General features: G+C 37.7%; 1 protein-coding gene across 5 annotated transcripts in view; it reads right to left on the bottom strand.

The window, feature by feature from the left end:
• The window catches only part of TET3 (tet methylcytosine dioxygenase 3), a 206418-nt gene that overhangs the window by 98949 nt on the left and 82286 nt on the right, over positions 1-25183 (bottom strand). The window contains exon 1 of one of the 5 annotated variants that reach the window (XM_053717759.1): positions 6704-7167. The exons of the other annotated variants lie outside the window; for them this stretch is intronic. Coding sequence (XP_053573734.1) covers positions 6704-6784 — 81 coding nt within the window. The 5' untranslated portion in view covers positions 6785-7167. Of the gene's footprint in view, positions 1-6703; positions 7168-25183 lie in introns of those variants that run through there. 5 annotated transcript variants of the gene reach the window in all.

The following is a 25183-nucleotide window of genomic DNA, read 5'->3' as shown; positions in this document are numbered from 1 at the left end:
CTTGCCCCTTAGTTCTGGTAATTTAGCCAAAACCTCAGTCATAACAGTAGCCATATCTTGTAATGTTATTTGTAATGGCCGCCCAGATGTACTTGGCGTCGCCATATCGCGCACGTCCCGAGCGGGAGATGCAGGTACTGTCACGTGAGGCGAGTTAGTCGGCATAACTCTCCCCTCGTTGTTTGGTGAAATTTGTTCAATTTGTACATATTGACTTTTATTTAATGTAGCATCAATACAGTTAGTACATAAATTTCTATTGGGCTCCACCTTGGCTTTAGTACAAATAGTACAGGTCTCATCTTCTGAATCAGACATGTTTAACAAACTAGCAAATAAACTTGCAATTTGGAAATACTATACAAGTAAAATACAATGAAAAAAAACGAACTGTGCTTGAAAAGCACTGAATATATATAACAGATGAAATCAATCAGCTTTGTAAAACAAAATGCAACTTAGTAAAGGCTTGTACCCAGTAGCAAGAAATAACTAACCCTGAGGCATAAAAAAGTTAAAGAATAAACGTTTTTTTATCACAGTCAACTACAATCTTACAGCTCTGTTAGATTACTTCCCTCAAATTAGCTTTGAAGATCCCTGGGTTCTGTAGAGATAAACCGGAACATGCAGGAAAAAACAATGAGCTTTTGACTGAAATTTTTGATGCGTAGCAAAAGCGCCAAAAAAAGGTCCCACCCCCTCACACACAACAGTGAGAGAGATTAAAAACTGTCATAATTAGATCCAGCAACTGCCAAGTGGAAAAATAGTGCCCAAACATTTTATTCACCTCAGAAAATGAAAACGATTTTACATTCCAGCAAAAACGTTTAACATAATTAAGAATTATTAAAAAGCCTGTTGTATTTCTATTAGGCTAAAATCTTATATACACAGTGTAATTCCAGTGAAGTACCATTCCCCAGAATACTAAAATGTAAATTATACATACATGATATAATGTCGGTATGGCAGGATTTTCTCAGCAATTCCATTGTTAGAAAATAAAAACTGCTACATACCTTTTTGCAGAATAAACTGCCCGCTGTCCCCTGATCTGAAGTTTACCTCTCCTCAGATGGCCGAGAAACAGCAATATGATCTTAACAATTCCGGCTAAAATCATAGTAAAAACTCTGGTAGATTCTTCTTCAAACTCTACCAGAGAAGGAATAACACACTCCGGTGCTATTAAAAAATAACAAACTTTTGATTGAAGAAATAAACTAAATAAAATCACCATAGTCCTCTCACACATCCTATCTAGTCGTTGGGTGCAAGAGAATGACTGGGGGTGACGTAGAGGGGAGGGGCTATATGCAACTCTGCTGGGTGAATCCTCTTGCACTTCCTGTTGGGGAGGAGTAATATCCCAGAAGTAATGATGACCCGTGGACTGATCACACTTAACAGAAGAAAAGTGGTTTGGAAATAGCAAAGTGCTACTTGTCCTTATTGCCCTATAACTTGCAAAAAAAGCAAAGAACATGTAAACATTGGGTATTTCTAAACTCAGGACAAAATTTAGTAACTATTTAGCATGAATGTTTTTTGGTGGTCGTAGATGTGTAACAGATTTTGGGGGTCAAAGTTAGAAAAAGTGTGTTTTTTCCATTTTTTCCTCATATTTTATAATTTTGTTATAGTAAATTATAAGATATGATGAAAATAATGGTATATTTAGAAATTCCATTTAATGGCGAGAAAAACAGTATATAATATGTGTGGGTACACTAAATGAGTAAGAGGAAAATTACAGCTAAACACAAACACAGCAGAAATGTAAAAATAGCCCTTGTCCTTAAATTGAAAAATGGTCCAGTCATTAAGGGGTTAAGCATTCAAAATTTCTAGCAGGATTTAAAAGAATTGTGCTCAAGGTATTTTGTAAAGGGGTTAAACACACACACTTAAAGTCAACTCCAAGACACCAAAACATTTCTGCTCCACAGCTTAACCCTTTCACTACTGGAACTTTCCAAGAAAATCTTGCCCAAAATAACAGAATTTTTAGCAATTTTGCTATCACTTAATATAAACAGAAATAGAGCCTTGTTTTTTTTTGTTTTGTTTTTAATTTAACTGTCAAAACTATATACATTTTTTATGTAGACAATCCAAGGTATTGATCTAGGCCCATTATGGCATATTTCATGCCACCATTTCACAGCCAAATGCGATCAAATAAAAAATCGTAAATTTTTTCACAAACTTTGGGTTTCTCACTGAAATTATTTACATACCGCTTGTGCAAACATGACACAAATGGTTGTAAAAACTTCTCTGGGATACCCAGTTCAGAAATAGCAGACATATATGGCTTTGTCATTGCTTTTTGGTAACTAGAAGGCCGCTAATTACCATACTTCTATTATTCCCAGCAGTGAAGGAGTTAATTAGGTAGTTTGTAAGGTTAACTGTAGCTTTAGTTTCGAGATTACCCTCCCACCTGAGACTTCCCACCCCCTGAAACCTCCCAAACAGCTCTTTCTTTCCCTCACCCCCCACCCCCACTGGTAACCCCTGACAGTCTGCCAATATAAAAATGTAAGTTTTTTTTTTTTAATCGTTATTATTACATGTATTTATTTATTTTTCCTGCAGGGTAGGATACCCTCTTGCCCTCCAACCTCCCTGATTCCTCCCAAACAGCTCTCTAACCCTCCCCCTCTAACTAGTGCCGCCAGTACCTATAAAACCCCCTTTTTATGTTCGTTTTTTTAGTGTAGTGTTCCCACCACCACCCCTCCCGCTATTTCCAGTTAGGGACCCCCACACCACACCTTTTTTCCCTTTATTCTCTGCAGTGTAGGACCCTCCCACTCCACTCATCCCTCCATCCACTGCTGGGCCGCCCACCCGCCTCCCAGATTCCCTCCCACCAGCACTAGCAGCATGTTGCTACACAAAGTGACACAGACAGTGTCACTGTGTGCAACTATCTGACATCTGCCCTCATATGAAACCGGCGCACCAATCGTGCTCCAGTTCCATATGTGGGCAGATGCCTAGAGCTCAGGAACTCCAGCTCTCGGCTGTAACTTAACAGCTGAGACTGCTGGAGCTTTCTGAAGCTCAGATGTATATATACGTTGTGCGGTACGATAGGCAAAGTACAGCACAACGTATATATATGTTGGATTGGCTGAAGGGGTTAAAGGGACATTCTAGTTCAAATTAAACTTTCATGATTCAGATAATACATGCAATTTTAAACATCTTTCCAATTTACTTTTATCATCAAATTTGCTTTGTTCTCTTGGCTCATGTGCTAATTTCTAAACCATCGAAGGCCGACTCTTATCCCAGTGCATTTTTACAGTTTTTCACAGCTAGACAGTGCTAGTTCATGTGTACCATATAGATAACATTGTGCTCACTCCCGTGGAGATACCTAGGAGTGAGGAATGATTGGCTAAAATGCAAGTCTGTCAAAAGAACTGAAATAAGGGGGCAGTCTGCAGAGGCTTGGATACAAGGTAATCACAGAGGTAAAAAGTACATTAATATAACCATGTTGGTTATACAAAACTGGGAAATGGGTAATAAAGGGATTATCTATCTTTTTAAATAGTAGACTACCTTTTAAGCTAACCTGCAACCTCATCACAAAACATAAGTATGCAATGCAACAATTGGACAAGCCAGAAGAAATTTGGAACCAAGTGCTGTGTACAGGTGAATTAAAAAAAATGAGGTATTTGTCCATAGTACCATAGGTATGTGAGGAAAAGAGGAAAAGCATTTGGGGGGGGGAGCACCTTGCCAACATGTTAAGCATGGAAGTGGATCTATGATGTTTTGGGGTTATGAGGCTGCCAGTGGCACAGTAAATATTATAAATATCAACAAAGCCTGGAAGATAATGCCCCCATAAAGCTGAAAAGAGATTGGATATTCCAACAAGACAGCAAACCAAAACACTTTTCAAAATCAACAATGAACCACAAGTATAAGGTTTTGGAATAACCTCCATATTCACCAATATTATTGAAAGTCTGTTGGCTGATCTGAAACATGGAATACATGTCATAAAGCCTAATAATATTTCTGAACTAGAAGTATTCTGTAATGAAGAGTGTGTAAATATTCCTAAAGCAAGGACAGAAAGACCGTTAGCTGGCTGCAAATAGCATTTAGAGGATGTGATATCTGCCAAAGGCAGGGTTACCCAGTATTGACTGGACAGGTGCCCATAACACATTTACTCTCTTATTTTAATCAGTTAGATTCAGCAAATACGTAGTAACTGTGCACAACAATTTGCAGAAATATTCATCACCTATTCCAGAGTAAGAACTGGAAAGAATACATCTAAGCACTCATGGCGTTGGTGTGCATGACTGGAAATTAAAACTTAAATTTTATTGTATAACTATTAAACTGGTAAAATTACAATGTTTTTAAATAGTTATAAAATAAAGTTTTATTTGTACTATGTTTAAATATGTACACCAAGACCATGTATGCCTAAATGTATTCTTTCCAGTTCTCTATCCAATTGTTTATTTAGAGATTTAAAATATAGATACCATTATTAAAGGGGGTGTTTCATGTGGTGCCATTGGTCTATTTTGTACTTCATAAAATTTGCAGATATATGTCAAGTTTAAGTTTGTTCATTGCAAAGTTGTATTAGGCTGTCTTTTTAATTAGAAAATCAAAAGTACAAAGTTGTTTAAAATTGCACGCTCTATCTGAATCGTGAAAGTTTAATTTTATTTTTAATCCAAGTGCTTCCCTGCAATTCTATTCACACAAAGGGTTTAATATACTAAACAGCGTGAGCCTGCTTTTTGCAGTTTTCACTCTCCACCACCAGATAGAAATCACCTCAAACATGTTCTTTCTGAGTGATTGACAGGCCCTTAGGGGGGCATTACAGACACTCTTGTGTGTGTAATGATACATTTATGAAGTGGACGTATAGTGTTTGATGCCCATACAATGCAAAGCCGGACGGACAGGTTCTCAAGTCGGGAACCTTGTCCGCACCGGCTTCATACAGGGGCTCATAGAATAGAAGACAATGGAGTGGAATACATTTGCACAAGAACCTAAGTGTGAGGAGGGAGGGGCAAGCAGTAAAAATGAAAGTGAAACCTACAATGGTATTTTTTTTAAAATATTATTAAGGTAATGTTTATTTTTCTTTGGTTACATAAAACAATTTACATTTTTATTAATGTAATGATTATGTTTCTACTTACAATAAAGTACAGCTGAAATAATAATTAACCTATTAAACTGGAGCTAGTTCACCGCCCAATAATTTCTTAAAGGGCCAGTAAATCTACAAAATAATGTTATATAGTTCTGCACCGGGAGCGAGCTACCTTCAGTTTAATGGCGTGATCGGGCACGCTGTGACTAGACAGTGCGCCCGTGAAGCGCTTTTGAAAAACAAGATCCGCTCAGTAGAGCCTGGAGCGTAGTTCAGGTAAATTCAATTTTGGAATAAAAAAATCTCTGAAAGCTTTTGATTTATAAAGTTGCTGCTAAAATAATATTATATAATTCTGCACTCCCTTTAATTTTCTATTTATGTCTTACGGTATATAAACAAAGTAAGTAATTTTCTGTTATAACTGGAAAAATAATCTGAAAATTCTAAAGTGTTCTACAAATTAAACCTTTATGTCGAAAACCATGATTTAAACAGTCTTAGGGACTAGTGATTTCAATTGTGATTTAAATCACCTCCACCCTGAATGAAATGTCTTACTCGACTGACACTAGTGGAACTTTCCTATATGAAACAACTTTATTTGTAATGTGCCAACAGGACACTGCAAATGCTATACAGGAGGTACAATATATAAAGACAAAACAGACTGGGAAAGAAAGATTACAAAATCCTGCTCCATAGAGAGCTTACAATCTAAGTGCTAGTTAGAGACAAATGTGTGCACTATAACAAAACCACCATACAGAAATATTTTATATTATAATATTATATGATATTCATATAATTATCAAATTGTATTTCTTTAATAATGATCTGAAGACCTAGCTCTCTCTTTTTTTTAAAATCTAGAATCTGCCTTTAGTGTATGGCAACCATCTAGCTGCAAAGAGTTAAACCAATGAGACTTCTCTTGCAGCAGAGTCATTTATGTCTGAGCCAGTAAAATCCACTCTCTTAAGCAGCCATCGGTCGTTTCATGCTTCCAGTCTCCTGCAGTGGCACACAATGAAATTCTGCAATGTACGCTGCTTCTCCCTTCCCACATAAAATCCACTATCTTGTCTCATACTCTTATGATCAAAAACATTTGACTACACATAAATTGTATTAGCCATTTGTAATAGTAATAATAAAAACAATACAAATCTAAATCACAAAAAAAGGTAAATAAATTGTATGTAAGATTCTGTGTTATCAACATATCGTTAAGTCATATTTTGTTTGGAATAAACAATATGACAAGTGATTACCTTGAAAGGTTATCACAAGGAGACAGGTGTTGTGTTTGACATATGGAGACTGCACAAATAACTAAACCAGCATACAGAACAAACACATTTTTCCTGAAGAATCTGGTTGTTAGGGGCGGAGAGGCAAAGATCAAGACTTGAAGTCAGTTTTCGCTGTAATCACTTCAGTGCAGAAAAATTCATAACTGGATTCATCAGGCAGATTAAGGGCTACAGAAGAGATACAAAAACCCCAATTTAGGGGGGACAAAAGGGAACTTACATATTTGAAGAATCCGCCAGAAAAGAAAGAAAATGTGGAAGCGTAAGGGGGGAAGAACAGTCCTGGGGCTTTACACGACATGAATGTAAAAGTGTGCAGGAAGCTGCTCAGAGATTCAGCCTACACACACCTCGCCCTCCCCCCTTCTAACAGCTGTAGGGGCCATTAGCCCTGTCAAACAGCACACGTACATTTTGCAAACACTATACTGCCTCTTGCTGCTGCAAGCTACTGACAAAATAGTCGCTACAAGATGGGGTAGGATGATCCCTCTCCATGAGACGCAGCTATCTGTAAGGAGACTCCAAATCAGCATTCTGTTGTGCAAGGTGGCCTAGTGCAAAGACTCTGAATAGATAACGAAGCGCTGCACGGCTGCAAATAGTTTATATTAGGATTTCTTTTTTCCTTAAGGCTGGGCTTGCACAATGCCTCCAAGAAAGAGCTGGTTTTCACTTTTTTCCCCAAAGTGTTTGGCTATTTTTTTTTGGGGGGGGGGGGGGGGGGGGTTCGTCTTCCCTTGGCACAGGGGAAAGGAACAGCTTCCATTCTCTCTCCGCTCCCAGTTTCTTCTTCCCATATGATGTAATCTGGAAAGCTCTAGCAGATAAAGCTCAGTCCATCCTTCCATGCCTACGTAGCTTTGGCTGCCAATCAGATACAGGATAAGGCTACTGTTGCGCAAAGGGCGATACGTTCTGCTACGCCACTACTAGAGAAATTAGAGTTTTGCTCTGGTGGCGCCAGAACCAACAACATGAAGCTTAAGTGGAAGTAAGTCTGCATACATACGAACATCTATTTGTAGATGTTGGAAAATAAATAATAAACTAGAATAAAGATATGGTGAATATAATTAGAAATGTTATTGTATTAAAAGAGATTATATTTTAATAATAAAGTATTTTAGAGTTTAAACATTGTACTCCTTGCAATCTATGTGTTTAATAATCTTTTTTGCAGGGTTTAAGCTATCACATCAGGTGTACTCTAGTGCTAGTTCCAAGCAGGACACTGACAGTGGTTGGTGGAAATGTACAAATGTTGTTTCCGATTGGTTCACCAGTTATATCCTACCCAGGAGTGATAAAATATTGTGGCTCCTCAGAGCATGTTTAACAGTGTGTTTAACCCCATTAAAATGGTTAAATACAGAGTTTGCAACAAACATCTGTTTATTAATAAAATTCACTATCAAATAAGAACATTTTATGTTTATACTAAAATGTCCTTTTAAGAACAATTCTGTAGCCATTACCATTATGTTCTAGAGATGGTCAAACACAAATTTACAGAACTAATCAATGATAACTTAATGAAACTCAAACTGAAGATGACCTTGGAATGCACATGTATGTAAATGTATACAGATCACATTTACCAACCCTGTAGTCCTGGTTTGCCTCACATGTTCATAAATCTCTATTATATACCAGCAAAATTATAAATGGCATTGCATTATATATGTAATTATGGTTTACAAAGGTTTCTAAAAAGGTATACATCTCCGTTTCACTTTGTATTTTCTTTCCCGGAGGCTGCATACTAATCACACACACACTGGAATACATAACACACCCTAAATACAGTTCACTGTGACCTTGACTAAACCAATTGTTCTCTCAGTCCTTCTAGGTATCTCAGAATACATTATCTATCTGGCATGTTTGGCTGTTTGCTTTTCATAATCTGAGCATTCTTACAGATACATATACTTCCTTAAATAATATTGTACAGTATATATAATAACACATACCAAAACAATGCTAATTCTTTATTATGCACTTCTCATTCATGCACCCTTTAGCTTTAAAAGTATTGCGACACCATCAGACAAGTTTTTCCCGTTTTAAATGGACCTCTCTAGATACAGAAATCCATCATATGCCTGAAATGTGACATTCCCCTTCTACATAACTTATAACAGAGAACTCCTCCCCTTAAGGCTTTAAATCACAGTAGCACTTCTCGTATACAAGAAGCCTACAGTATAGAGTTTTCTCGCTGGTCTAGTTTTACAAGGGCTTGCAGAGAAAACTGTAGCATTAGGCATTAAAAGAATATAAAAGTACAAAAAGAAAATGCTTTAATATATGTTAGATAATTTTAGTATTGCTTGTATGCAACTGTGTGTTTAACCCCTAAAAAAGGGTTTAAACACATAGATAAAGTGAGCTCCAGGGCAACAATGCATTATTGGGAGATAGCTGAACACATCTGGTGAGCCAACAACAAGAGACATATTTTGTAGTCCTCAATCCCCAGCTAGCTCCCAGTAGTATAGGATATGTACAGTGGATATAAAAAGTCTACACACCCCTGTTAAAATGTCCGGTTTCTGTGATGTAAAAAAATGAGACAAAGATAAATCATTTCAGAACCTTTTCCACCTTTAATGTGACCTATAAACTGTACAACTCAATTGCAAAACTGAAATCTTTTAGGTGGAGGGAAGTAAACAAAAAAACTAAAATAATGTGGTTGCATAAGTGTGCACACCCTCTTATAACTGGGGATGTAGCTGTGTTCGGAATTAAGCAATCAAAATCATGTTAAATAGAAGTCAGCACACACCTGCCATCATTTAAAGTGCCTCTGATTAACCCCAAATAAAGTTCAGCTGTTCTAGTAGATCTTTCCTGATATTTTCTTAGTCGCATCCTACAGCAAAAGCCATGGTCTGCAGAGAGCTTCCAAAGCATCAGAGGGATCTCATTGTTAAAAGGTATCAGTCAGGAGAAAGGTACAAAAGAATTTCCAAGGCATTAGATATACCATGGAACACAGTTTAGACATTCATCATCAAGTGGAGAAAATATGGCGCAACAGTGACATTACCAAGAACTAGACGTCCCTCCAAAATTGTTAAAAAGATGAGAAGAAAACTGGTCTGGGATGCTGCCAAGAGGCCTACAGCAACATTAAAGGAGCTGCAGGAATATCTGGCGAGTACTGGCTGTGTGGTACATGTGACAGCAATATCCCGTATTCTTCATATGTTTGGGCTATGGGGTAGAGTGGCAAGATGGAAGCCTTTTCTTATGAAGAAAAACATCCAAGCCCAGCTAAATTTAGCAAAAACACATCTGAAGTCTCCCAAAAGCATGTGGGAAAAGGTGTTATGGTCTGATGAAACCAAGGTTTAAATTTTTGGCCATAATTCCAAAAGTGATGTTTGGCGCAAAAACAACACTGCACATCACCAAAAGAACCCCATAACCACAGTGAAGCATGGTGGTGGCAGCAGCATCATGCTTTGGGGTTGTTTTTCTTCAGCTGGAACTGGGGCCTTAGTCAAGGTAGAGGGAATTATGAACAGTTCCAAATACCAGTCAATACTGGCACAAAACCTTCAGGCTTCTGCTAGAAAGCTGACCATGAAGAAGAACTTCATCTTTCAGCATAACAACACAAAGCATACATCCAAATCAACAAAGGAATGGCTTCACCAAAAGAAGATTAAAGTTTTGGAATGGCCCAGCCAGAGCCCAGACCTGAATCCGATCGAAAATCTGTGGGGTGATCTGAAGAGGGCTGTGCACAGGAGATGCCCTCACAATCTGACAGATTTGGAGAGTTTTTGCAAAGAAAAGTGGGGAAATCTTGCCAAGTCAAGATGTGCCATGCCCAAAAAAATGAGTGCTGTAATAAAATCAAAAGTTGCTTCAACACAGTATTAGTTTATTTTTTTACTTCCCTTCACCTAAAAGATTTTGTTTGTTTTTCAATTGAGATGCACAGTTTATAGGTCACATTAAAGGTGGAAAAAGTTCTGAAATTATCTTTTTCTCATTTTTGTACATCACAGAAACCTGATATTTTAACAGGGGTGTGTAGACTTTTTATATTCACTGTGCATATTAGTTTTCAACATATGATATCAGTCCTAATATTTAAAACCTCTCTGCTCAGGTGAGATATTCTAAAATAATCCCCCAGCACTGCAAGATCCCTAGTGTAATTTTCAAAATGCATATTTTGCTTTACTTCTCCAATGGGCATTCCCTGCATTTCTGTATGTGAATGAAAGACAAACCCAGTGCAATATACCACTGTATGACATGAGAGATCTGCTGCATTTACACTTTGTGCTTTCTATTTTATATCACTTTACACTTCAGATTAAAAGGTTATTTAAACTTTGCACTTTCTATTTTGTATTTCATTGTGTGTACAGCAGTGTATTTAGTGATTTTACAAGTTCTGGTTATATAGCAGACTTTACAGGGGAGGAACCTGGAAATCCCAGAGAGATGATAGATGCCTTCCACAGAAAGTAATGAAGCTCTCTAGAATACAGAATTTCACTTGGGAGAGAGAAGGTAACTGGAGAACCCCTGGGGCTGATATAAAGGCTTACGGCTAGATTTAGAGTTTTGTCGGTAACGACCCGCGTAACTAACGCTGGCTTTTTTCTGGCCGCACCTTTAAAATAACTCTGGTATTGAGAGTCCACAGAATGGCTGCGTTAGGCTCCAAAAAAGGAGCGTATAGCATATTTAACGCAACTTCAACTCTCGATACCAGAGTTGCTTACGGACGCGGCCAGCCTCAAAAACATGCTTGTACACGATTCCCCCATAGGAAACAATGGGGCTGTTTGAGCTGAAAAAAAACCTAACACCTGCAAAAAAGCCGCGTTCAGCTCCTAACGCAGCCCCATTGTTTCCTATGGGGAAACACTTCCTACGTCTGCACCTAACACTCTAACATGTACCCCGAGTCTAAACACCCCTAACCTTACACTTATTAACCCCTATTCTGCCGCCCCCGCTATCGCTGACCCCTGTATATTATTTTTAACCCCTTATCTGCCGCTCCGTAAACCGCCGCTACTTACATTATCCCTATGTACCCCTAATCTGCTGCCCCTAACACCGCCGACCCCTATATTATATTTATTAACCCCTAATCCGCCTCACTAACCCTATAATAAATAGTATTAACCCCTAATCTGCCTTCCCTAATATCGCCGACACCTAACTTCAATTATTAACCCCTAATCTGCCGACTGGAGCTCACCGCTATTGTAATAAATGTATTAACCCCTAAAGCTAAGTCTAACCCTAACACCCCCCTAAATTAAATATAATTTTAATCTAACAAAATTAATTAACTCTTATTAAATAAATTATTCCTATTTAAAGCTAAATACTTACCTGTAAAATAAACCCTAATATAGCTACAATATAAATTATAATTATATTATAGCTATTTTAGGATTAATATTTATTTTACAGGTAACTTTGTATTTATTTTAACCAGGTACAATAGCTATTAAATAGTTAAGAACTATTTAATAGCTAAAATAGTTAAAATAATTACAAATTTACCTGTAAAATAAATCCTAACCTAAGTTACAATTAAACCTAACACTACACTATCAATAAATAAATTAAATAAAATACCTATAATTATCTACAATTAAACCTAACACTACACTATCAATAAATTAATTAAATACAATTCCTACAAATAAATACAATGAAATAAACTAAAGTACAAAAAATAAAAAAATATTTACAAACATTAGAAATATATTACAACAATTTTAAACTAATTACACCTACTCTAAGCCCCCTAATAAAATAACAAAGCCCCCCAAAATAAAAAAAATGCCCTACCCTATTCTAAATTACTAAAGTTCAAAGCTCTTTTACCTTACCAGCCCTGAACAGGGCCCTTTGCGGGGCATGCCCCAAGAAGTTCAGCTCTTTTGCCTGTAAAGAAAAACCATACAATACCCCCCCCCAACATTACAACCCACCACCCACATACCCCTAATCTAACCCAAACCCCCCTTAAATAAACCTAACACTAAGCCCCTGAAGATCTCTCTACCTTGAGTCGTCTTCACCCAGCCGAGCCAAATTCTTCATCCAAGCAGAGCAAGAAGAGGTCCTCCATCCGGTAGAAGTCTTCATCCAAGCGGGGCAGAAGAGGTCTTCCATCCGATTGAAGTGTTCATCCATCATCCATCCGGAGCGGAGCGGCAGCATCCTGAAGACCTCCGACGCGGAACATCCATCCTGGCCGACGACTGAACGACGAATGACTGTTCCTTTAAATGATGTCATCCCCTCGAATTCCGATTGGCTGATAGGATTCTATCAGCCAATCGGAAATAAGGTAGGAATATTCTGATTGGCTGATGGAGTGATCGGAACAGCCAATAGAATGTGAGCTCAATCTGATTGGCTGATTGGATCAGCCAATCGGATTGAACTTGATTCTGATTGGCTGATTCCATCAGCCAATAAGAATATTCCTACCTTAATTCCGATTAGCTGATAGAATCCTACCAGCCAATCGGAATTCGAGGGACGCCATCTAGGATGACGTCATTTAAAGGAAGCGTCATTCGTCGTTCAGTCGTCGGCCAGGATGGATGTTCCGCGTCGGAGGTCTTCAGGATGCTGCCGCTCCGTTCCGGATGGATGACGATAGAAGATGCCGCTTGGATGAACACTTCAATCGGATGGAAGACCTCTTCTGCCCCGCTTGGATGAAGAATTTGGCTCGGCTGGTTGAAGACGACTCAAGGTAGGGAGATCTTCAGGGGCTTAGTGTTAGGTTTATTTAAGGGGGGTTTGGGTTAGATTAGGGGTATGTGGGTGGTGGGTTGTAATGTTGGGGGGGGGGAGTATTGTATGTTTTTTTTTACAGGCAAAAGAGCTGAACTTCTTGGGGCATGCCCCGCAAAGGGCCCTGTTCAGGGCTGGTAAGGTAAAAGAGCTTTGAACTTTAGTAATTTAGAATAGGGTAGGGCATTTTTTTATTTTGGGGGGCTTTGTTATTTTATTAGGGGGCTTAGAGTAGGTGTAATTAGTTTAAAATTGTTGTAATATATTTCTAATGTTTGTAAATATTTTTTTATTTTTTGTAACAGTTATTTTTTATTTTTTGTACTTTAGTTAGTTTATTTCATTGTATTTATTTGTAGGAATTGTATTTAATTTATTTATTGATAGTGTAGTGTTAGGTTTAATGTAGATAATTATAGGTATTTTATTTAATTAATTTATTGATAGTGTAGTGTTAGGTTTAATTGTAACTTAGGTTAGGATTCATTTTACAGGTAAATTTGTAATTATTTTAACTATTTTAGCTATTAAATAGTTCTTAACTATTTAATAGCTATTGTACCTGGTTAAAATAAATACAAAGTTACCTGTAAAATAAATATTAATCCTAAAATAGCTATAATATAAATATAATTTATATTGTAGCTATATTAGGATTTATTTTACAGGTAAGTATTTAGCTTTAAATAGGAATAATTTATTTAATAAGAGTTAATTAATTTTGTTAGATTAAAATTATATTTAATTTAGGGGGGTGTTAGTGTTAGGGTTAGACTTAGCTTTAGGGGTTAATACATTTATTAGAATAGCGGTGAGCTCCAGTCGGCAGATTAGTGGTTAATAATTGAAGTTAGGTGTCGGCGATGTTAGGGAGGGCAGATTAGGGGTTAATACTATTTATTATAGGGTTAGTGAGGCGGATTAGGGGTTAATAACTTTATTATAGTAGCGGTGCGGTCCGCTCGGCAGATTAGGGGTTAATAAGTGTAGATAGGTGGAGGCGACGTTGAGGGGGGCAGATTAGGGGTTAATAAATATAATATAGGGGTCGGCGGTGTTAGGGGCAGCAGATTAGGGGTACATAAGGATAACGTAGGTGGCGGCTCTTTGCGGTCGGCAGATTAGGGGTTAATTATTGTAGGTAGCTGGCTGCGACGTTGTGGGGGGCAGGTTAGGGGTTAATAAATATAATATAGGGGTCGGCGGTGTTAGGGGCAGCAGATTAGGGGTACATAAGTATAACGTAGGTGGCGGTTGGCAGATTAGGGGTTAAAAAAATTTAATAGAGTGTCGGCGATGTGGGGGGGCCTCGGTTTAGGGGTACATAGGTAGTTTATGGGTGTTAGTGTACTTTAGAGCACAGTAGTTAAGAGCTTTATGAACCGGCGTTAGCCCAGAAAGCTCTTAACTACTGACTTTTTTCTGCGGCTGGAGTTTTGTCGTTAGATTTCTAACGCTCACTTCAGACACGACTCTAAATACCGGAGTTAGAAAGATCCCATTGAAAAGTTAGGATACGCAATTGACGTAAGGGGATCTGCGGTATGGAAAAGTCGCGGCTGAAAAGTGAGCGTTAGACCCTTTTTTGAATGACTCCAAATACCGGCGGTAGCCTAAAACCAGCGTTAGGAGCCTCTAACGCTGGTTTTCACGGCTACCGCCAAACTCCAAATCTAGGCCTTAGTTTGCATCAATTCCAAATTAAACTGAAATGGTCTCACTACAATTTAACTTGCTTTTGTCTATATTTCAGTATATATTACTTTTCTGTTAGCTAAAATAAGTGTATTGAAAATTTTGAGCAAACTTCACCTGCGTACAGCTGGTGAGACAAAGTGAGACCAGCTTGTTTAAAATGCTTAGAAAATTTCACAAGACTTGTGACAGAGCTTTAGACATACCCAGGGAACTGCCCTGTCCCTCCCACTTTCTGAAAGTGTCAGTTTTAGTTTGCAATGCAGCAAATTCAACGTGCAATGTAATTTGTATATATAAACAGAAATATACAAAGCATGATCCTAATTTGTTAAAATAACACATAAGTGTAACAAAACTCTGGAATCATGCAGTGCTGTATTGCGCTGAGCTTGTCTCTCCATTATAGACATGAGAGAGATCTCGCAGTGCTGGAGAGTTCTGCCCTTTTTCTTTTAAATATTCAGTGAGTTCAGCCCCTGTGAAGTCTGAACTTCACAGGGGCTGAGAACCTTTGAATACCAGGACCACCAAGAGAGCAAAGTGCATTTGAAGATAGAAGTGAATTTAAGTGTCTTAAAAGCTAAAAAGTTTAATTTTCACTTTCCTATCGATTAAAGGGACATTAAATACTAAATAAATGCTAGATAGAAAGGTACATTCAAAGAATAGATTAGTCTGAGAATAACATGTAAATGTAGTTTTTAAAGTTTCATTAGTTGTTTAAATAGTGACACAATAAGTGTAAAGTTTTAGTGTCTATAAAACAATGGGAGCTGCCATATTGTAACTTAGGTTAATTTCTCTGTTGTGGCCAATTAGAGATAGTTATAAATAGGTCACTAGAGTGTGCAGCCAATGGCTGTGTATAATGTAACAGTGTTATGCACTTACATTTCTAACAGGAACTGAAAAGCTCACAATTTCAGAATGGGATTACAGGAAAAAGGGGGAAAATAAATAATGAATGTGTATATTGCAAACCTTTATTTATATATTTGATTTATCATTTTATATTACCATCTCAAAGTGTTTGATGTCCCTTTAAGTGTAAATTATTTCACTTACCATAGCTACAGATAACCATTACCCAGCTTCTATATCACTGCATGTGCATTACAGTATTTATGCCAAATATCTAACAAGGCAGACCTTAAATGTTCAATGTTGTTTTATATTAATATATATGCTTTAATCCTCAACTGAAAAACAAATCAGTTCAAAGAAAATATAATGTACAAAAATGCCAAATCTAGTGCTGTACTTTTAATTTTTTTAGCAGTAATCCCATGCTCTCATCAAAAGATAATTTTTTATCTCATAATAACACCTAGATAGATTAACTAGTTTATATAGAATCATTTTCATTGTTTAATAAACCAAGATGTATAGATTTTCTTAAAATATACCTTACCCGGACATTGGGGAAGCTAGCTTAAAGGGACAGTAAAGTCACAAAAAATCTTTCATTATTTAAATAGGGCATTTAATTTTAAAAAACTTTACAATTTACTTTTATTACCAATTTTGCTTTGTTCTCTTGGTATCCCTGGTTGAAAGCTAAATCTAGGAGGTTCATGTGCTAATTTCTTAGACCTTGAAGACTGCCTCTAATCGGAAAGCATTTTGACAGTTTTTCACCACTAGAGGGCGTTCGTTCATGTGTTTCATATAGATAACATTGAGCTCAGGCACGTGAAGCTCCTAGGAGCCAGCACTGATTGGCTAAAAATGCATGTCTGTCAAAAGAACTGAAATAAGGGGACAGTTTGCAGAGCCATAGATACAAGGTAATCACAGAGGTAAAAAGTGTATTATTATAACTGTGTTGGTTATGCAAAATTGGGGAATGGGTAATAAAGGGATTATCTACCTTTTAAACAACAAAAATGCTGGTGTTTACAGTCCCTTTAACTAAACTGTGGTTTCAGATGAATTTTGCTTATGTAATTATGCAGATGACCTGCAAGTTTAATCACTAAATAAATTCAGTAAAAATAAGATCTCTTCTTGATGCAATGTGCGGTGTCACAGCTTGTTATCAACTGGTTTTGATGTGCTCTTGAAAAAGGCTATGTAAAAGCTGAAACGCGTAGAGCTTTTCATTTTGTTTTTGATAAACTTTTTAAGCTGTACCATGCGGATGTCCTGCTGATGTTTTAAAAATAAAACATGCATTTTCATCTGGATCCTGCGAGTATACGCCAATTGTGCCTCCAGGTGTTTTTGAATTTACTGCACTATTGTAGGCCTTTATCTCTTCTAGGTAGACACGGTCGGAAGAAACCGACAAGCAGGATACATGGGCAGTCTTAGCTCTTGAGTGATACAGCACAACCTATTTTGCAACAGTATTTAATCTGCAGCTGGTACTGGTATAACAAATCCTTGTATACACATTAAGGGAAAAACTATTTTACTGTACACTTTAAATGAAAAGTAAACTCCACAAAATACAGAAACCACTAGAAAAACTCTAGTAAGTATTTAATATTTTATCTTCCTTGATTGTGGCTAATCAGGGCTTGCTGTAAATTAGCTTGTCCACTACACTAGCCAATCATGATGTAGTATGTAGCGTTTTCAGTCAATCTGCAGCCTCTCTAGGAAGCACAAAGAAAGCAACATCATGAATGTATATTGTAATGTTTCATTCCCATGAATACATTTAGTGTTTACATTTCCTGTTAATAAATGCCATTGTAAGACTGATATATCTGCCTGTATCATGTGTACATCTGGTACAAGAACAACTGCAAACGTTCTAGTGCCAGGTCAGGAGACTGCACAAGTGGATTATCCTTTGAAAACTTTAGCATTCCTCAATGTAAAACAGTAACTATTGGAATGCTGGCTTTGTATACTTTCACCTACCCCCAAGTGGACAGTCAGATCCATTATTCCTAAGGTTAATTATTAATCTCTTTGTACTAGGTCTGGTAATTGGTTTCATTATATAGATACAATCAGCAAGTGGGGAGTGAGGAGACCTATGGGGTACTATAGAACTTGCTTTCTGAAAATTAGAGAGGTTTGTGTTATGTGCTTCCCAGGACGGGCAACCATCAATGCTGTGATTAGAATTCCAAACACTGGAGTTTTGATTAAATTTTATTTTGCTAACTCTCCTGGTCACTTCTGTGCCTAGAGTTGCCACCTCTGCCATGTTTTCCTGGACACTTATAAGTTACACATGCTGCAGTGTATGCAAGGAGGAACTTAAATAGTGCTCTCCAGAATCACTATTTGTGTGCTGTCCAGCAGCAAAATGCATGTTCCCCTCTGCACACCCTGCAGCATGTATAACGTATAAGCATCCAGGAAAACATGGCCATGGTAGCAACCCTATCTGTACCCCAAGTTTTTTTTTTTTTTTTCGTTTTCAAACTGAACTTTGAGAGCAAGCAGTACAATCAGTCACAAACCATACCACCTGCCCTATTAGTAGATAGGGAAGAGTGTATCCAGAGACTCTGCTTCAGCAGCTTTTATATGGCAAGAGTTAAAATTTTTCCTTTAATAGTGAAGGCAGACAGATATTGGAGTACTGTATTCAGAACATGTATACGTTAAACACAGTAACTTCACCAAAAATAAATGCTTTTTTGAGATTGCCAAATGATTTTTATGTAAGATATATTTTGAAGAATATAAACTAAAGAACATCCAAGTGTGCACTTATGGATACTGTAGGCTTTATTTAATCTTGTTCCACTAGCCAGATCACAGGATAATTGGTACTGGATCAAAATTATTACATTAGGTTTAATTTGATGAATATATATATAATATAATAATAATAATTTGCGATTTATATAGCGCTTTTCTCCCTGAGAGACTCAAAGCACTTTACAAATATACCAACATAAAGACATAAAAGTTAGGAATTTCTGAATGTCAGATAAGCGGACTGAATGGTAAAAAGAAAGACAGGGCCTCATAGTGCAAGTGGGTTCCAACAGTAGTGGGTCAAAGTGAGAAAATAACAAGTGGTAATATACTCACAAGGATATTGGCACCTTTGTTGAAAGAGGTGCAAATAATCAGACTGACATTTAAATCAGCAGTCAGTACGCTGGAGCCGAATGGGATCAAGTTTCCTGGATGGGCCGCTGTGGACTCTCCTCCGTGAATGAAAGCAGGATCCTCTAGTGTTGTGCTGTATAGGCAAACAGCAAGCGGTTGGTCTCTGCATATAATGAACACTGGAGACAGGAGTGTTTGGAAAAGCAGTCCTCCAAATAATCGAAGAAATAGCACTGTCTCAGAATGACAGGTAAAACTTGGCAGGCAAAATAAAAAGCAAATAATGCTGTAGTAAATAAAGTTAAAAACACTTTATTATGAGAGATTAGGACGCGTTTCTCGGCCACAAGCTCCTGGCCGTTTCATCAGGTAAAATAATTACCAGTGTTCATTAAATGCAACAAAGGTGCCAATATCCTTGTGAGTATATTACCACTTGTTATGTTCTCACTGTGACCCACTACTGTTGGAACCCACTTGCACTATGAGGCGCTGTCTTTCTTTTTACCATTTCTAGAGACTGTGTTTTGATCAGACATATCAAAGACCAGCTGCCTGCTGTATCGTGAATCCTTCCGGCTCCAAACATTCCAACTGCAACAAGGACTTCAATACCCGGTTTTAGAGACACTGATACTTGTTGGCTTGACTTTCCAGCACTTCATCTTACAGGACTCTTATTAGGATAAGCTATTTTTTCTATACAAATTATTGTTTGATCACAAGTATATTTATTTATTATATATTTTTTAATATTTTTTTACTTTTTTGTTTCTTCACACATTTTTCTTTTGTGAATTGATTGAATCACCGCAGCTTTTGAATTTTATACATGTATCACATTGGTATTTCTTCATATATATTTTTTTGCACATCAGATATTATTATTGTCCTAGCTAACTTCATCTTCATCACTTTAAAAATTTTTCACAATTAATATGAGTATTTAATTCATTCTCATACCACATCCATTAATATTTTTTCACATACACCCCTCATACCATTTTTTTCACATTTACTTTTACACCAAAAACGCACTAGGCGCATGCTGTTATCAATTCGTCAATTGGTATTTTTTCACAAGCGGACTGAATGCCTGATGGAAGAGGTGGGACTTTAGCTTTTTTTTTTTAAAAGTCTGTAAGGACGGTGCCTCTCTGATTGCGCACGGTAAAGAGTTCCAGAAAGTAGGGGCAGCGTGGCCGAATGCTCTGGAGCCTGAGGCCTAGATTTAGAGTTTGGCGGTAGCCGTGAAAACCAGCGTTAGAGGCTCCTAACGCTGGTTTTAGGCTACCGCCGGTATTTGGAGTCAGTGATTAAAGGGTCTAACGCTTACTTTTCAGCCGCGACTTTTCCATACCGCAGATCCCCTTACGTCATTTGCGTATCCTATCTTTTCAATGGGATCTTTCTAACTACGGTATTTAGAGTCGTTTCTGAAGTGAGCGTTAGACATCTAACGACAAAACTCCAGCCGCAGGAAAAAAGCAGGAGTTAAGAGCTTTCTGGGCTAACGCCGGTTCATAAAGCTCTTAACTACTGTACCCTAAAGTACACTAACACCCATAAACTACCTATGTACCCCTAAACCGAGGTCCCCCCACATCGCCGCCACTCGATTAAATTTTTTTAACCCCTAATCTGCCGACCGCCACCTACTTTATACTTATGTACCCCTAATCTGCTGCCCCTAACCCCGCCGACCCCTGTATAATATTTATTAACCCCTAACCTGCCCCCCACAACGTCGCCGCCAGCTACTTACAATAATTAACCCCTAATCTGCCGACCGCAAAGCGCCGCCACCTACGTTATCCTTATGTACCCCTAATCTGCTGCCCCTAACACCGCCGACCCCTATATTATATTTATTAACCCCTAATCTGCCCCCCTCAACGTCGCCGACACCTGCCTACACTTATTAACCCCTAATCTGCCGAGCGGACCTGAGCGCCACTATAATCAAGTTATTAACCCCTAATCCGCCTCACTAACCCTATAATAAATAGTATTAACCCCTAATCTGCCCTCCCTAACATCGCCGACACCTAACTTCAATTATTAACCCCTAATCTGACGACCGGAGATCATCGCTACTATAATAAATGGATTAACCCCTAAAGCTAAGTCTAACCCTAACACTAACACCCCCCTAAATTAAATATAATTTAAATCTAACGAAATTAATTAACTCTTATTAAATAAATTATTCCTATTTAAAGCTAAATACTTACCTGTAAAATACATCCTAATATAGCTACAATATAAATTATAATTATATTGTAGCTATTTTAGGATTAATATTTATTTTACAGGCAACTTGGTAATTATTTTAACCAGGTACAATAGCTATTAAATAGTTAAGAACTATTTAATAGCTACCTAGTTAAAATAATAACAAAATTACCTGTAAAATAAATCCTAACCTAAGTTATAATTAAACCTAACACTACCCTATCAATAAATTAATTAAATAAAATACCTACAATTACCTACAATTAACCTAACACTACACTATCAATAAATAAATTAAATACAATTGCTACAAATAACTACAATTACATAAACTAACTAAAGTACAAAAAATAAAAAATAACTAAGTTACAAAAAATAAAAAAATATTTACAAACATAAGAAAAATATTACAACAATTTTAAACTAATCACACCTACTCTAAGCCCCCTAATAAAATAACAAAGACCCCCAAAATAAAAAAATGCCCTACCCTATTCTAAATTAATAGAGTTAAAAGCTCTTTTACCTTACCAGCCCTGAACAGGGCCCTTTGCGGGGCATGCCCCAAGAAAATCAGCTCTTTTGCCTGTAAAAAAAAAACATACAATACCCCCCCCCAACATTACAACCCACCACCCACATACCCCTAATCTAACCCAAACCCCCCTTAAATAAACCTAACACTAAGCCCCTGAAGATCTTCCTACCTTGTCTTCACCATCCAGGTATCACCGATCCGTCCTGGCATCCGGTGCTGAAGAGGTCCAGAAGAGGCTCCAAAGTCTTCCTCCTATCCGGCAAGAAGAGGACATCCGGACCGGCAAACATCTTCTCCAAGCGGCATCTTCGATCTTCTTCCATCCGGTGCGGAGCGGGTCCATCTTGAATCAGCCGACGCGGATCCATCCTCTTCTTCCGGCGTCTCCCGGCGAATGACGGTTCCTTTAAGGGACGTCATCCAAGATGGCGTCCCTCGAATTCCGATTGGCTGATAGGATTCTATCAGCCAATCGGAATTAAGGTAGGAATATTCTGATTGGCTGATGGAATCAGCCAATCAGAATCAAGTTCAATCTGATTGGCTGATCCAATCAGCCAATCAGATTGAGCTCGCATTCTATTGGCTGATCGGAACAGGCCTGATTTTGTCCTTATTCTTGGCACTGAGAGGAGGGATGTGTTGGCTGACCTAAGTGAGCTGGATGAGATGTAGGGGACCCGGAGATCTTTCAGGTACTGTGGGTCTTGGTTGTTTAAGGCTTTGAAGGTCAGCAGGCCAATTTTAAAATATGTTTGCTATTTAATTGGAAACCAATGCAGGGAGTGGAGAACAGGTGTTATGGGGCAGGAGCGAGTTTGATTGGTCAGTAGTCTGGCTGCTGCGTTTTGTACTGTCTGAAGTCGATGGAGTTCTTTTTTATGGGAGGCCCAAGTAAAGTGTATTGCAGTAATCTAGCCTAGAGGATACAAATGCATGGATTAATGTTGGCATAACATCCGGTGGAATTAATTGTTGTATCCTGGCTATGTTTTTCAGATGATTTTATTACAGAGGAAATCTGCTGTTTAAAAGATAGTCCAGCATCAAGCAACACTTCGTGGGTTTAAGCCAAGTATCCTTTTTGTAATTCCTTATTGGATCTGATTTAACCAATATGTCCCTTAGGTTATTTGCTCTTCGGTATGCTATTCTGGGGGCAGCCACCCTCCCAAATGGTAGTGTGGGATCACTGCCTACCACTGGTGTGCTATACGGGAGGCCCTACGCACTGGTGAATCAGAACAACCAGTAGCTAGGCATTGCATCCAACATAAACATGCGGTTTCAAGTTTAGGCACAATGCTTATAGATCATATACCCCCACTCCCAAGGGGAGGTGACAGGGGGAACCTGTTACTACAATGCGAAACCAAGTGGATCTACAGGCTAAATACCATCTCTCCATGTGGCCTCAATACCTCACTGGACTTCAGCCCTTTCTACTAGATAAATTCTGTTTTTGCAACATAATCAGAGTACACAGATTTGTCCTGTTATAACGTATGGGTCTTAAAAATGGACATATAATCTTCTCTCACATATTGTTCCCATGTTTCTACCATAATACTAGTAGGCATGAATGCGAGCTAGTATCTCACCTTATATGTAAATTGAAGTAGTTTACTGTCACTATGGCATCAAATGCTTTTTTGATACTTTTCACTCATTATATGGATACAATGTTATATAGATGCTCCTTTCTGATACATTTTTGAATTTTATACACTATGTTTTTTACGCACTTTGTTTTTAGTATTATTTGCTGGGAGTGTTGCGCTGATATAGACATCGTTTTTGTCCAATATTTTGGAGATTTGCTGTACTTTGCCCCATTATAATAAGTATGGGGAACTCCGTCAATATGTGTAATCGGCGACACACTCGATATGCAAATATATCTATTGGTCTATTGCACATTCGCCGAGTAACTGTGTATAGTTTACATGTTGCCATGGCAACGTCGGCCCTACGATCTCACAGGGCGCACAGATCAGCGCTCCCTGATGACGTCAGACGCCGATTTTACACACGATGGGCTGGCGGTATGTGCTATATTCCAATAGTATTTAAGAGGTGATTAGGGGTAAGTTTGATATGAAGCTTTTTAATATTTTGATACATTTGATAAAGGCACGATGGTGTGCCGAAACGTCATGGTATTATTATCGTTTTAATGGATTGAATAAAGGATTACCTTTTATAAAGACCAGTGAGTGCCTGTGTTCTTGGAGAGGATATATATATATATATATATATATATATATATATATATATATATATATATATATATATATATATATATATATATATATATATATATATATATAATGTAACCACTCAGGGGACCTGAGTAGAAACAAGCGTTACTCTTATAAATGCGCTAGTCAGATATTGGAAGGAAGTGTAAGACAGCTATTGGGGACAAATACTTAACTAGAGAAAAATCCTAGTTAACTAAGAGAAATACAGAACATAGGGTTAACAGCGCTTACAAATCCTAATATATCAGTGATACAATATGTAAAAAATGAATCTCTGATGAGAAGTTAAGTCCTTAGATATTGTGTAGTAATATAGATCCTAGTGTTGTAGAGATATATAAAATACCCTTACCAAAAATTACCCCAATCTGATGAGGTAAGTTTGCCACACTGGAGGGTATATTAGGTGAGGAGTTGAGCCTGGTTAGTACTTCCTTTGGTTTTGTCTGCCTCTTGGAGTAGAAGGAGATGTAGTTCCTTCTGTAAAGGTCTCCCAAAACTTCCTATGCAGGTATGCTTGTTGCCTCTTGGGAGTTTTATCTGTGGTCTTGGTATGAACTTTCTTGTCCGTAGGTATACCCAGAAAAACAGAAAATCATAGATAGTGTAATACCGTTTTTATTTATATTCAAACTTCAAGGTAAGCATACATCAAACTCACATTTTCTGTCCTCAAGTATTATGAGGTATATTCACAGCACATAAGGTTAAAGGTGATCTCTTGTCAGATTTACCAGATGTTATATCCCATGCAGTTCTGAAGTGTGTAGTGAGTCAAATCCAATATATTAGTTTCATCAGGCCAACAGTTTAAACAGTTTGTAATAAATAAATAAAAGACAAGGTTTAAAAAGGGTTAAAATAAATAGAAGTAAATCTATAGATACCCTGACGCGTTTCAAAGGTTCACTGTTATCCTTCTTCAGAGGGAGGAAGGATAACAGTGAACCTTTGAAACGCGTCAGGGTATCTATAAATTTACTTCTATTTATTTTAACCCTTTTTAAACCTTGTCTTTTATTTATTTATTTATTGCTTGTACCACAACAAACTGTTTAAACTGTTGGCCTGATGAAACTAATATATTGGATTTGACTCACTACACACTTCTGAACTGCATGGGATATAACATCTGGTG

Source organism: Bombina bombina, chromosome 6 (genome assembly GCF_027579735.1).
Source record: "Bombina bombina isolate aBomBom1 chromosome 6, aBomBom1.pri, whole genome shotgun sequence".
Taxonomy (NCBI): Eukaryota; Metazoa; Chordata; class Amphibia; order Anura; family Bombinatoridae; genus Bombina; species Bombina bombina.
Note: the sequence above shows the minus strand (reverse complement) of the source record. Positions and strands in the feature narration are given on the sequence as shown.